At 36.5% G+C, this 15,466-nt stretch overlaps 1 protein-coding gene across 2 annotated transcripts; it reads right to left on the reverse strand.

Annotated features, from left to right (window-relative positions):
• Positions 1 to 693: 693 nt before the first annotated feature.
• Positions 694 to 14,242, reverse strand: prr5a (proline rich 5a (renal)). 2 transcript variants are annotated; one of them, XR_010795946.1, is made up of 11 exons: positions 13,982 to 14,242; positions 12,477 to 12,658; positions 9,930 to 10,040; positions 8,135 to 8,215; positions 6,931 to 6,979; positions 6,800 to 6,857; positions 6,585 to 6,676; positions 4,339 to 4,479; positions 3,935 to 4,073; positions 2,814 to 3,446; positions 694 to 1,595 (listed from the first exon to the last, which is right to left on the reverse strand). XR_010795946.1 is itself a non-coding variant. In XM_066649193.1 (10 exons), exons 2-10 carry the CDS (start codon positions 12,602 to 12,604, stop codon positions 2,908 to 2,910), a joined length of 1,338 nt encoding a protein of 445 aa, XP_066505290.1. In that variant the 5' UTR covers positions 12,605 to 12,658; positions 13,982 to 14,242; the 3' UTR covers positions 694 to 2,907. The 2 variants fall into 2 exon arrangements, 1 of the variants encoding a protein (XP_066505290.1); XM_066649193.1 differs by having other exon boundaries at positions 694 to 3,446.
• Between the last annotated feature and the right edge of the window lie 1,224 nt (positions 14,243 to 15,466).

Consider the following 15,466-nt stretch of genomic DNA (forward strand, 5'->3'; position numbering starts at 1 on the left):
CTTCAGCATCTTCAACCTGATCAACTACAACTTGTGTTATTGTGGGTTATGAATGATACATTTATAAGAGACATGTAGTTGTACAATCTCCACAGAACAGCACTGACAAACAGAAATAGCTCCACATAAGTTCACCATGCTCTATGCCAGGCATGGGCAGGAGGAGCATAAATCCCCCAGCAGTGAACTGTGGAATAGTAGCTACTCTCTGGAGTGATGTAGTATCACCCAATACACCTGTTATGAGCTAGAGCGGTGTTTATGAACCAGAACTAAACTTCCAAATTCATCAATACGTTTCTTATTCCTATTGTTAGATAAATGTCCCAAAATCCTGTGTAAACACTGCCCATAAGAGTACAAAATGTTATTGCAACAAATAACACCTTTCAGGATTGTTAATACTCCTGATTTCACAACAAATGCTTGAAGATCATATGTCCATATATATTTTACAATATCATTTGTTTATATTTTACCCTATGGAATAATTAATATAATATTCACAATTTATTGCAGCTATTTTTTTTCAAAGGTAAATTATTATTGCCCACTAATAATGATGCAAATAATTGATATAATTAAATGGTATGAATTAAAATGTCAATAAAAAATTAATATTGTCCTGGTAAATGTGTGGATTGGAATGACCGTAAATGTGTATATGACCAACAAGGCTTAATAAAATCCAGAATATCTTTTATTTCAGAAACATGATTTTGACAATTGTCCAGCATCATACATGAATGATAACAAAAACATAGATTGCCAAAAATACAAAGCTAGGTTTTGCCAGTAGGTTTCATCTTCAACCTCCACAACTACATATCTAAAATCATTACATGTGTAGAAAATTTTTTCAAATTTGTTCTATAAAATAACAGAGCCTTATAATACACACACACACACACACAATATATATATATATATATATATATATATATATATATATATATATATATATATATATATGGCCTGAAAGTCTATTTGAAAAATCTTATATCTACAATCACAATACAGTTCACATTTTCACAATGGTGTGCAAATATAACTTTTAGCTTCCTGTGTCTAAGATTTTTGCATTGAGCCATAAAATTGCTAGGGTAATTCCACACATTTTTTATTAAAATAAGCCTGACAAATGACATAATTTCAGAGGAATTTACTGATCAGAATTGTTAATTGTGGCAATAGATATCTGAAGATTAATTTCTATATCAATGACACACAATGGTCATAGAAACATGGCCTGAAGTTAGAGACATTATTTTCTGCTTTTGTGATATTGTTTAGAATTAAAACAGGATTCCAAAATACATTCTAGACAAAGATGTACATGCAAGAAATACATGCATTACAAATATAAGAACTCAGAAGCCACATGTACAAACCCCATTTCTGGAAAAGGAGCATAAACCAATGGCTCACACTCTGCAGACAAAGATACAAAGATGCATAATGGCTCACCACTTTGTGCCAAATTGTCAAACAGTTCAAAAAGAACGTTCCTCACCTCAAGATTTATATACATGGGCTTGGTAGTAAATTGTCACTTCAGCATTGTCTGCCACTGCATCCAGAAATGCAGCCTGAAACTGTTATACAAGAAGAAATCCATTAATTCTATGTAGAAATGCCACTGAGTTATTTGGACTAAATAAAATTAAAAATGTTTGAATGACATTGGAAACATTTTTGTTTTAGAAATGAGGTTTGCAAATTCACTGGTGTTTCTGGTTAATAAATAAAATGGCTGTATTTATGTTGCTAATATTTTGGTATACTCCATGGCAAAAAGAATCTGAAAAAAAAAAAACAGTCAAATGTTGCATGATTTTTACTACTTTAATTTACCGTTCACATGCCAAGCACTGATTTATCTTTTAAAAATAAGTGGAATTCCCTTTAAAGTGGCTTGGATAAAAGAATCTGATTAATTATTCTTCAAGTTGGTTTGTTAATCAAATATGTGATTATCATTTAGTGTCAGAGCATTAATCAGTGTTGAGTATACCAGCTCAAATATAATATCTGAAGCTTAGGATGCTCAAATATTTTAATATTCTCTACAGCTCACACAGAGGTGGCATTAAATAACAATATGGAACAAATCTTTAAGTTGTGAAATTGTATTTGCTCTATTAATTTATATTTACACAGACCACTGGTCAGATTAATAAGAGCATGGTATAAATACAGCTAAAGTTAATTATCTAAACTCAACTACAAATTGTACAAAATTATTTACTGATGTAATAGGTGGGATCTGAACACAATACAGTATATTTAGCATTTGTCTTAATTGCTGACGCCCCCTTTTCCCCTATTTTACAGTAGTGCAGCTAAGAATACAATAAAGATTTGAGCGCAATATATTTTTTTGAAACTAGCATGCTAAACAGGTAAAATCCCCTTCTGCTCTTGGTCAAGTTTGATCTAAACCCTAAGACAGCCCTAAAAACGAATGAAATGATTATTTTGGATCAGAGTCCGAAACAATCACAGAGTTAACATATTCACATTCATGTCTTATTTATACATATACGGAGGACTGTATAAGCAAATTCAGCTCTCCATATATCAACAGCAGGTACCTATGAAACTCAAATATTGCAAAAAATATTCAATAAATCCATGTAGTGGATTTGTAATGCACATTTTATAAAAGCAATTGCTCTTAAAAACAAGAAGCATCCAACAAAGCCAGAGATGTTTGTCCTGTCAAATAAGTTTGGCAGCTGGAGTTTGAAGAAGCAGGAATCATAATTTCAATTTCAGTATAGATAAAATTCACCATTAATGTGTGCACTTACTGGATTAATCCTGCTGTATTCTGAGTTCACTGAATAGCCACTGAGGCCACTGAGCTGCAGCTGATAATGTTCAATGCTTCGCCATGTAACAAAGTCAGCTGGTTTTCCGGCTGGTCCCGAAAGAGTCGGAGCGACAGTGGGAAAAATCAATGAAGATCCCATCCTGGTCTGATTCCAGAGAATCTACACCCTGCATGACAATAGTTTCTGGGCTGGAGGAGCAGCTGGTGGGTGAGGAGACAGTCTTCTCCACCTCAGAGTTGGATACCTGAGGGCCAGAGTGTAAGGGCCCTGCTGAATTATGGACAAAGATGGTGGGTGATACAAGAGCAGGCTGTCCTGACGCTCCTCGTTTGACCCCAGATATGGTAAGGTCATGGTCCAGAGAGAGGCGTGGGGTGGAGCTGGTCTCTATGCCCACAGAAAGCGAAGAGTAGCCCTGCTGCTCCATGATGGAGGTGACCTCGCAGGCTGAGTGCCGCCGGATGCCCACGCTGCTTACAGAGCTGACCTCAGAGTCGTATTCAGCCACAGGTGTCAGCATTGGGATGTTGTAGCTCTTGGAGCGGACCACTGGGTTAGTGGCCTGTATGTCTCCCCCAGGCTTTGACCAACACCACTGCAGACGCTTTTCTGTGTGAGCAATGAAACATGCAACATTTTGATGTGGCATTTATGAAAACCTTTTATTCTGTTCTGAGCATCAGCGATTAGAGAGAGTGCAAGAAATAAAAATGGAAACAGGAACAAAACAGTGAATTTTTAAATGTTGTTTTACCAAAATCAAGGAAGATAAACCAAATGTCTGACATTTTGATTTGTTTTTAACAGGAGTGCACCTGCTCTAGATTTGTACCTATTTTCCCAAGAGGGGTAAGTGATTATAACGAAATAAAGAGATCGTTATTAACGTATTTAGATAAATAGTGAATATGCATTAGATCTCTGAAAGTAAAACACCACCAAATCTTTCAGTATTTAGTAATGCGTTATCTTGGGAAGGAGAAATGCTTTTGCCCGTTTTGATAAAATATAAATATTATTCACATTCAGCTTTCGTGTCCTACAATTCATTTCTAATCATTGGTGGACATATTTACTCTGTTTATCATCTGTCTTACCAATCACACAGGAGCAACCAGTGGAGTCACAGTCATGAGAGCACAGCCCCTGTGTGCCCAGGTAAGGTGACACAACTTTCTGAATGATTGACTCCAGCTTCATATATTCCTCAGTAACACCTCTGGAGTCATGGACACCCTGCAGATCACAAAAAAAATCAAACAAAAAAACACAGCACACAGATTCACACATGCAGAAGGAAAACAAAGGCCAGCTTTCACAGAGTATAATAATGAACCTGTCTGCTGTGTTGCATTAACAGAATGTGGTCCAGAAAACTCTAGAAAACTGTTCACATAAAGCTATTTTGTTACCCAAATAAACCCTGGTGAGACTTACATAATGGATTTGATCATTCTGGAATGGAACTGAATTGGGATTTATTCTCTACTTTATTCTATACCTGAAGGACCAGAAGCATCTGGACAACAGAAGGTGGGATGCGAGCTCTTGGTCTGGACAGAGCCTCTTCCAGCTTCATGTTCAGGGTGATGGTGTTCCGGAACAGCAGCAAAGCCAGCTGACGCACTGATGGCTCCTTTCCCTGACAAACATACAGTATATACAGGGGTTAGACAATGAAACTGAAACACCTGTCATTTTAGTGTGGGAGGTTTCATGGCTAAATTGGAGCAGCCTGGTTGCCAGTCTTCATTAACTGCACATTGCACCAGTAAGACCACGTGCATCTAGTGGTTCAAACATTGTATCCTGAAGGCAGTGCCATGTATCAGGACGACAATGCAGCAATACACACAGCAAGACTGGTGAAAGATTGGTTTGATGAACATGAAAGTGAAGTTGAACATCTCCCATGGCCTGCACAGTCACCAGATCTAAATATTATTGAGCCACTTTGGGGTGTTTTGGAGGAGCGAGTCAGGAAATGTTTTCCTCCACCAGCATCACTTAGAGACTGGCCACTATCCTGTAAGAAGAATGGCTTAAAATCCCTCTGACCACTGTGCAGGACTTGTATATGTCATGCCCAAGACGAACTGACGCTGTTTTGGCCGCAAAAGGAGGCCCCACACCATACTAATAAATTAGTGTGGTCTAAAACCAGGTGTTTCAGTTTCATTGTCCAACTCCTGTACATAACATAAGACAATAACAGATACAACAAACAACAATAATAACTGTAATCTCTCTATATAATATTTTACCCAGTGGAGAAACAGTGCAGAATCAAAGACTGGTTCAAGAAAGACAGTCATATTATTGGTTAGTGAAACAAATATATGCATGTTAGGATATTTTTAATTTGTGTAAGCTTGGAGCATCTAGTTACAAGGGTCTGAATTATTTTAGCAAACAACATGCTTCATTACATTCAAAGATTCTGAAAAAATTAGAGATTTCACTTCAGATTAATATTTCACTGCAGTCCATTAAATGTATTTCCATAATGGTAAATATACAGGAGAAGCCAAAAACTTTCTTAAATCTCAATGTAGGTGATTTATTGTCATCCATCCATCCATCATGACATTTGCTTGTGTTTTCAAATGTAATAGAAAAATGAAAATGGAAAATAAAGTCGGTTTTCATGGGGCCACAATGATTTGTAACCCTTCAAATTTTCATGACTTTCAAGGGAGATTGCCCTACATATTTTGGTAGATTTATTAAGGTTTTTGCATGTTTTTATTGCCTCAAATATATTTAAATCTGTCTAAGAAATACTAGGTTTTAACTATGCTGTGAATATGGCTTTAGCACAGTTTGACTGTGGAATTCAGGAAAGCCATACACCAACACAAGACTGAAGAAAAAAGCAGGTAATTCCTTCTCGTCACAACTCGGTGGTTATTCAATTTACTAAAGCAAAATGACTCAGACGGTTTAATTTGAAACATGTCTCTGCTCACTTTAATCCACAGGCATGGCTGAGTATCTCACTGCTGTTCTATAGCTGAAGTACTAGAAATGTCTCTCATTGTCAGTAACTTTGAACAGTGCTTCAAATGGTTCTGAAATAATGTTATAAAGCCCAGTCAACAACAGGGTGATTTCATTTTGATAATTAACAGAGCTCTCATTGCAGTAAAAGCTCAATATGAATGAAGCATTGTGCTCTCATGTGTTGCAGTTACAAAAGGAGGATGTCTGTGAATATCACACCTGAAAAATAGCTAAAAACCAGTAGAGGGCCCTGCAGCATTCATGTTCAAATGACCATTCCTTAGTTCACAGCTGGGTGCAAGCTGTGCTCAGTTTCATTTGTGATATTTATGGAAGTCGGTTTTAACCTCTTGGAAATATTTATACCCATTTTGTATCTCACAATAATAATAATAATACGTATTTAAATAGTTAGGACTTGCTATAATCAGTAATGTAACAATGTAATAAACTTGGGTAAATGAGTTATGGTTTTCTAACCCAGAGGCTTTCAATCATGATCCTAACAATCCACTGCTTACTGAGGTAAAATGGATGAGTAAGAACAGGTAGAACACCCAAGACCAGGACAGTGGAACTTCAGAGCAGGACTGAGAACCACTGCACTAACCAGTCATTCAATGTGTACTGACCTGACTAGGCTCAGAGTTGTTGATATGTGCATTCTGGTGTTTGATCAGTTCATGCTTTTGTAATAAGCAGAGTAAAGTATCCTGACCCTATGCTTTGGAATGCCAGTGTTACCTGGACTGGGTGAAATATGGCCTGGAGCATTGAGAGAACATCACAAAAGAAGAAATCCCAGGTCTCAGCCAGAGAGTCCAATAATTTTTGTCCTGAGAAAAAACCAACACAAGGACCTAAAGCTGTTAAACGTGTAAATAATTCAGTTGCTTGAAATATCATATTGAGAGAGCTGCACCTGAAGAGTGAGACCTCTACTGTGTTTGACTATTTACCTTCGTAGAATCTTATCTTGTCCCTCAGAATTACCATGCCTTTAGTCAGCAGCTGATTCTGAGGGAAGAGAAATAAAACATGAGCAAGAAAGAGTTTCAAATCAAATACAGGTTTCAACATGTTTCCTTACCTGAAGGTATTCAGTGAAAAAAGAGCCCAGTTCTGTTTTTAGCAGTTGTCTAATTGGACAAAAAGGAAAAAGTTTAGTGAACTTTCATGTTCTAAATAATTCAAGCAAAATTATTATGTCTTGGAAAAGGAAGTAGAGACTGATACAAAATCATTACATCTACATCATTTTTAAAATGGTGTTATGCAACATTTTATATCATATTAAATTTTAAAAGCCTTCTAGGGCTTCAGAAACTAATCACTGTAAATAAAATTTTTTAAATGTTTGTAATTTTAGCTCAGGTTTAATTATTGTAGTCATTATGCTTGTTGTATTTAAAGTCCATATAATGCTGAATAGTCAATGGTCCAATGAGCATTTTAGAGCTCTGAGGTATGAAGGAAGATACAGCCATGAGTGTTAACTGGTTGAGACTTACTACTCAAAGCTGTGCCCTAGATGTGCAAATGTTTGTGGACACCTGCTTGTCTGATTTTTTTCTTCCAAAATGAAATGTATTAATAGAGATTTTGTTCACCTTTGCTGCAGTAACAGCCTCATCAATCCAAAGCCCAGTGACCATTGTCTCATGTGCAGCTGATCCACATCCTCTAATTCTATTGGCCAATGCTTTTCTATTGAATTTCTTTGGAGATGTTGCCATGTTGTGTTCACCTTTATACAGTATGATTATAAACCTTTGGAGATTCCGTGTATACAGCAAAAATACAAATGATAACGAGCATTTAATTGTCATTGTACAACAAAATATATCTTCCGCATTTAACCCATATGTGGCAGTGAACATACACTCAGAGCGGCAGGCAGCCAACTGGGAAGCAGTTGTGGGTTCAGTGCCTTGCTCAAGGGTTTAGGGATTGAACCGGCAACCTTCTGGTACTAAGCCCTGTTCTCTAAGCTCTATCTACTATTTGCTACTATTTATACCAGCTCTGACGACTGTGAAGAAGGGGGGTGGGGGAACAAATAAGTGAAGGAATGATATGAACTGATATGACAAAGTTGTACGTGCTTTCTGTCAGATTTGTAGCTGATAAACCTCTTAGTTTAGGCCCAGACAAAAATCTGTCAGAGTGAAAGTAATGCATAACTCACAAGCGAGTAATCTGAAAGGCAGCTCACTTTGCAATTGACTGAGGAGGGACTAGTAAATTAAGGAGTGCCTGGGAAGAATGCATGTGGTTCAATGGATTTGACTCACCTTACACCTTCATTTAAGGAATACAGCTCATTGTCAGCCAACCCTTTCTTCTGGAAGACTCCAATAACTGCATTGTGAATGCTGCAATAAACACAGTATTATATATATATATATATATATATATATATATATATATGCAATAGTAAGTATGGATTAAGCCTACGTTGTACTAAGCTTGTAATTTAAAGGTTTGAGCCTTGTCTTCTTTTGTAAAATTAGGGTTTCAGAGATACTTCAGGGATATTTTCTCACATCAGCCACAAAATAATCCTTCTGGCCAAAATGCAATCATTTACCAGGTGCACTTTGACCAATTGTCCTTCACAGGATCCAACACGACACCTGTTCAGGTCACAATCATGGTGTTTGGAAATATATTTCAGTTAAGACAGTTGAACTAAGTTTAATGTTAAATGAACCAAAAGCTATATTTACAAAACCCATTTCCAAAAAAGACACTTTCTTAAAAAATACAATAGATGCATGTTTACCATTGGATCACATCACATTTTCTTTGAATTTTTTAATGATATGAGAATTGTAGACACTAATTACAGCAAATGGAATTCACACATTCTTGCTGTATACAAGACTTGAGCTGCTAAACAGTCTGTGGTCACCATTGTCTAATTATCCTTTTCATAATGCATCACACATTTTCAGTAGGAAACAGATCTGAACCGCAGACAGGTCACTTTCTGTCTACGAAACCATGCTCTTGTAACTCATGCAGAATGAGTCTTGGTACTGTTCTGCTGAAATAAAACATTTTTCTCAGTTCCTAGGAAAATACATCATCTTGTTGGCAGCATATGTCCCTCCAAAATACAAATGTAAGCCTCCACATCAATGACACCTTTACATATCTGAAGATCACCCATGCCATGGCAAATGACACACAGATGCTGATTTTTCACTTTTTGTTCGTAACTTTGTCTGGATTGTCTTACTCATTTTTGGCACGCATAATCTAACAAATGTTTTTCCTAAACAAGCAGAAACATGACCTTTAGACCACAGAACACATTTCCACGTATAACGATGGACTGTGATAAATGACAGTTATTTTCCAAAGTACTCCTGAGCCCATGCGCTATGTCCATTTCAATAGCATGACTGTTACTCAAACAACACTGCCTGAGGACTCAATGGTCACTCACATTCAGTAGTAGGTTCCACCCTTGGTATTAACACATCAAGATTTCCCGTTACTCCCTCAATTTTTTTCATGATATTATGTAATGTAGATGGTGGAAGACTTAAATGATTTGAATTATTGTACTGAAAAATATTCTCCTTTATTTTCTCCCATGAAGTGATGGACAATTACCTATTTTGCTTGCAATGAGTGAGCCTTTGGTGAATGCTTTGATATCTTTTGTATTCACTTACTTATTGTGTAATGCTTCTGAATAATGTCATGAAGTTTCTATAAATTGCTCCCTCTTATTGTCCTCTGTCCCAATATTTGGAGTGTTGCAGACATCAGATTCTAAACTTATGTTTACAAAATACAATCAGGTTGGTCAGTGAAAACATTGAAAACTTTGTACATATGTCCATATAAGATTCAGAAGAATGAATAAATCACAGATTCATGTTTTTACTGCATTTAAAATGTTTTTTTTTGGGGGGGAAATGGGGTTTGTACAGAAGCTGAAACTTAAAAACAGTTCAACTTGTCTGTCACTTTTTATAGCGTAATGTGGGCGACACTGTAAGGCAGCTATCAAAGTATTTTTAGAAACACTGGATGTTTTCTGGATGAAAAACTGTCTGCATGTAGAATGTTCACCTGTTCCATGTGGCGTTAGGTCCTGAACCTTGCTCTTCCAGAGACGTCTTCTCACTCTTTCCCAGCTGACTCAGGTTCGGAGAACTCACTAACTTCAGCCGGTACAGAGTCCTCATGATCCCGAGAGAGAAGAGGAAACATGCAACAGTTAGTCTTAAGCTGACAGCGGGCGTGTTTGTTTGACACGTTCGTGTGTGTGAGTGTAGAGAGTAAGGAGAGAAGTGAAAGGGGCAGCTGAAAGGGAGTCAGAAGATTTCAACGTTTTTCTTGAGAAATCTGTTTCCTTCCTTTTCACACCTAAAACTTTTTTTTTCTTAGTCTCTCGCTTTCTCTCATACACACACCCTCACTCACATTCTCCTCTCTAAATTTGTCTTAGAATCCCTCTCTTTTTATTTCTCTCACTCAGCCTGTATCCTGTATTTCTGTTTTTGTTTTCTATTTTCTCCTTCTATATTTCTCACATCATTCATTCGCTTTCCCTCACTACACTTTAGTTTTCTTTCTTGTTCTCTCTCTCTCTCTCTCTCTCTCTCTGCTTTCACGTCAAGCTACACACACACACACAGTTATATTAGATATTGCTCTCTTCCAAATATATCCTATGATATTGCAAACAAATCTATTGTTCTATACTTTCTGAAACACAAATCGTCCCTAAATTCAGACACATGATTTACACAAACACAGATCATTAGGACAGAGGATATCCCTGCAGTAACAGTTTCACACAGAGAACTCGGGCTGTGTGAGGTTGAGGTCACAGAGCAGCCTAGAGAGCTGTGTGTGTGTGTGTGTGTGTGTGTAGCTTGAAGTGTAAAGCAAGCAGGGACATTATTCTGTTTGATTCTAATCAGGCATTTCTCTACAAATCCACTATAGAGACACCACAGGCAGGAGAAGTTAGTTAAAAACGCTGAAGGTAAATTTCTAACCAGCCACATGCCTGAAGAAAGCTGTTTAGTATGGGGCACTGCTTATCTCTTGAATTATTTACTTTAGTTATACACTTTTCATTAGTGAAAGGTACACGAAGCAGAATATCTTCCATTACACCATGTAATAGTAACTCTACAGAGACACTTCCAACCTACGGTTTTAGAATCACTTTTCATGTAATTATACTATTTTATATGGACAATAACAGATCATACAGTGTACATTTAAATATTAAAATCTCCACATCTCCAGAAAGTATGTTCATGTGTTTTAAAGGAAATGTAATGTATTTGATAAAAAGGAATATAATACATATATATTGTAATGCATATATTATTGTTTTTGGCATAATTAGAACATTCCAGCTGTGCTTTAATTGTAAATCTGTTTTTGCTTTCTTCTGGAAAATCAATGTTTTGAACATTTGAAATATTTGTTCCAACATTGACTATACAAATACATGTAATTATATATTTATATATTGTTTGTCCTCAATTTACCTGCTTTGAGATTTGATTTCCACTGAATTATGCAGAAGTCTGGACATTTTTATAGGTTAACCCTCAGTACAATAGACCTTTTACAATCTGCTATGGACTGATAGCTATAGAGTATATTATACATTGCAATTGAACATATGTCTATATGGTCCATCACTATTTGATTCATGTGAAGTTGCACTGGACTGTATAACTGTGTACATTTCAATTTATAATATTCAGTAATTCCGTAATTCCGAATTTCAGATTGTTTTCAAAAACACCCCCCCGCCCAAAAAATAAAATAAAATAAAGTAAAAACATGGTGTTTTTTTGACTATACAAATGAAGAGTCCTTAAAAACAGCATACTATCTATACTTTACATAACTGTGTGCCACATGCTGGACAGTATATTTGACAATTAAACTGCACTGGTAAATCCAGCGCAATATTGACCAGAGCCTGAAACAGTCGAGCAAAACTTTCCATTGCTCCCATCGACATCCACATTCCTATTGATTCATCAGTCCTCAAACAGGGGACAATACCACTGTTTCACAATAGGTGATACTTTCTGATGACTTCAACTATACTGTATGTCCAGAAGAATCCTGACACTCCTTCTAATGAGTGTGTTCTTACTTGTAAGAACTGTATTCTCTGAAGTGATGAAGCAAAATCCAGTCCATTGAGATAAGCTACAATGATATTTATGATCTAGAACTTATCAATTAACAACAATACCTGACCTGACTCATGATTTTGTGCCTGAATTCAATTGAATCCTTAAAAAATGGCCTAATGTATAGTTAAAGCTTTCCCATGAGCATAGAGAGTCCAGGATTTAGATACAAGTTGTATTTGTAATTTTTTTAACTCACAGATGCAGCTGTGAATTCAAGAACCAACAATGTTTTAAGAGCTCTGAATACTGGAGAGTACTTTCCCATGTTCTCTTGTGTTTAAAAAGCAGAATAAATCATGAACCTGAAAAGAAATATTGAAACAAACATAGGAAATATTTGGTTGATATTCTGCTCTTGGGACCATGGTTCTCCTTGGCCAGAGCTGAATAGGGTGAGAGATTAACTACATAAGTAATACTCAAAAATAATAAATAATCTCACCTCCGGAAGGGGTGACTGCTCCCCTCCATGTGTAAGCAGTGTGGCAGGGATGCCAGTGCAGAGAAACTGAAAGAGGTCGATTTGGGGGTGGGTGGTCTACTGGGGGTCCCACTTAAGTCTTCCAGCATCTTTATCTAAGAAGCGATCCACTCCTGCTTTTACTCAGAAAGTCTCTCAAGCCCCTAAGAATAGAAAAACAGGCAAATCTTTCTCATGAAAACCTGTTTCACAGCTGGTTAAATATAAAACAAATAGCACAAATAAACAGCAGTTACACCTTCACAGAACTACTGCATTGTTTAAAGTGGATTTTCAAGTTCCACTTGTCACTGACAAGGAAAAAAGTGATAAAAATGTATCTCTGTTCATCTCCATTATATATTTAGAAGTTACTGGCTTCAATGCATCATCTGTGTTTCCTTAGTTTATGACATAAGAAATCCTGCCTGTCTGAATCAGCCTGTTGGAGACTGTCTTTGGAATACGGATTTTAAGGTGGAAAATCATCAGTCATTTACAGCTTATTTCGTTCCTAATACAGACGTTGGCCTAAACACTGCAGGGACGTGTAAACTATGATACAAACTTGATTTTGACTGGAGCGGTGTCTTTAGTGCTCAGTATATTCAAACGTAAGGGCGTGTTTAGGTGTTTAAATGCTGTATGTGGTCTTCCCTTTGAAAAAACGCATCGAGAGGAGCGCCATCTCCTGGAAATCCACTGTTCATTCATAGTTCAACAAAAGCCTACAAACAAAGAGTCTTGCATCAGACCAACCTCCTCGCCTGCACACGCTTGCTCTTATGACGGGAAAAATGATATTACAATCCTCACATATTTCACACACAGCGTTACTGATTGGGGTCTTTCTCTGTTTAATTTTCCGTTCCCGTGTATACAGATGCTCTCAGGTTGCCTTTATTCCTTTACAAACCTGTACGTTTTGAACGTGTTAACCGCACTAAACAAGACCATTTACACAACCCGACTGTAAAGTCCTCCTAAGCCCTACTAGTTTTTACTAGAACTCAGGGACGTACTTCCTAATCCCTCAGATTCTAGTTGAACTTTCCCGTTCCACCTTAAATAGTGCAGCGGTTACGTTCTGGAACCTGAGGTGCCAAAATGTAACTGCTGCACAGCTTAAGGTGGAACGGGAAATTCCAAGAAGAAGCTGAGTAAATAGGAAGGATATGACTTCACATGGACTAATTGTTCCTCCAATCGTATTTTTCTGGCTCTAACACTCAAAGTAAACCCAAACGAACAAGAACAGGCATATTTAAGTCTATTCACGCCCTTTCTGTAATTATTTGTAAATCATTTAGTTTTTCCACAGGAGAGTTCATTCACCTGGTACTCAGTGTACTTTAGTGGTGAATGTATAAAAAAAGATACAGGCATGTAGAAATGAATTAAATGAATAGTTCTCAACAGAACAATCATAGTAAGTTTAATATCACAGTGCGCCTTAAAATGGAGTAGACGTCCACGGCATAACTCACCATCATGTGCTCCAGGTATGTGTAAACTCCATTCCAGTGGTCATACACGCTCTGGTTGTTTTTAACTTTGGAGAAAATACACAATGGAGACACAGATGAGATGAAATGGCTGCTTCTCCTTCTTTTCCCATACAGCCCCCTGTTTCCCAGCATTAATCCGTGAGCTCCAGTGTTGGCTGCTGTGAGGTTTGAACGTCCATCATTCCTCTGCTTTAGCTCCTGGTTTTCTTTCCCTTTGCTGGCAGACTCTCAGACAGTTCATACAGAGAGACTCCAGACTGGTGGCGCTGCTCCGATCTAAAGAGCCACAGCAACAATGTATTAAACACACAGAGCTGGATTAGAAGGCTGCACGATGTGGCCAAAAGCATCACGATACACGATAGACATTATCATCATACACGGCACGCATCGTATTTTTTTACAGGCAAAATGTCATAACTTGTAGTGACACATTTATATGCTGCATTCATAGACCACCTGTTTTCAGGAAACAATTTTCAGTTTATTCACATACACTTTGTTAATTTGTCCCACGGCTTAAGTTGTTCTCTCATTTTCTGTAGTATTTGTATTTTTTTCGACTACCATGATTTATTAATTCTTGGCCACTGTTTCTTAATTCATTCAGATCATTTGTAAATGTTCATGATTTTTTTAAAATCCTGCAGATGTTTGGTTTTATTAAACAAACAAGAACGATGTGTAAAATGAATGAACAAATTAAGGAAACTTAAAATAATATATACATATAATTCCAAATAATTATGATATTATTATATTATTACACATTATTCTAAACATTATGTGACTTAATATAATATTTGGAATTTTGGGGTAGTTTTTTAATACACCTGAGAGGTATATCTCTCTAGCAATTATTTTGGAAATATCAACTACATTTTAAAACTCAAAAAAACTCAAAATCATAGAGAATCATAATGCCAGTATTAATTTTTATTATTTTAGTATTTCTATGCTGAAAAAAGGGATGCATGTATTTAGACAATAGAGTTCTTGTTATTTATTTATTTATTTATTTATTTATTTATTTTGCCATGAATACTGAAAGAAACCAGGCCACGGCATTTTTGACCTAAATGCTGAAATACTCAGTAGGGGGTCCATTTATGTCCTGTCCAGTTTCCATCCCATCTGTCAGACAGATCCCCCTCTACCAGGGTTAATCCTTACACTGCTATAGACACACTGATGGATTTTTTTGAAAACATGGAGAATAATTTGGTTATATTTTACAATCTTTCAATAAAATCCCTTGGTTAAAATGTATTTTTATTGACTGTAATGTTATCTGTAATATAATATAATATAATATAATATAATAGAATAGAATAGAATAGAATAGAATAGAATAGAATAGAATACGTTGAATAAAAATCAAAATATATCCCATCTTCCCTATGTAATGCTCTATATGAAATAATAGCTTACATATCTAAACAGTGCTTTATGGCTGTAGAAGCC

This window comes from Hoplias malabaricus, chromosome 17 (assembly GCF_029633855.1).
Source record: "Hoplias malabaricus isolate fHopMal1 chromosome 17, fHopMal1.hap1, whole genome shotgun sequence".
In the NCBI taxonomy this organism is placed as follows: domain Eukaryota; kingdom Metazoa; phylum Chordata; class Actinopteri; order Characiformes; family Erythrinidae; genus Hoplias; species Hoplias malabaricus.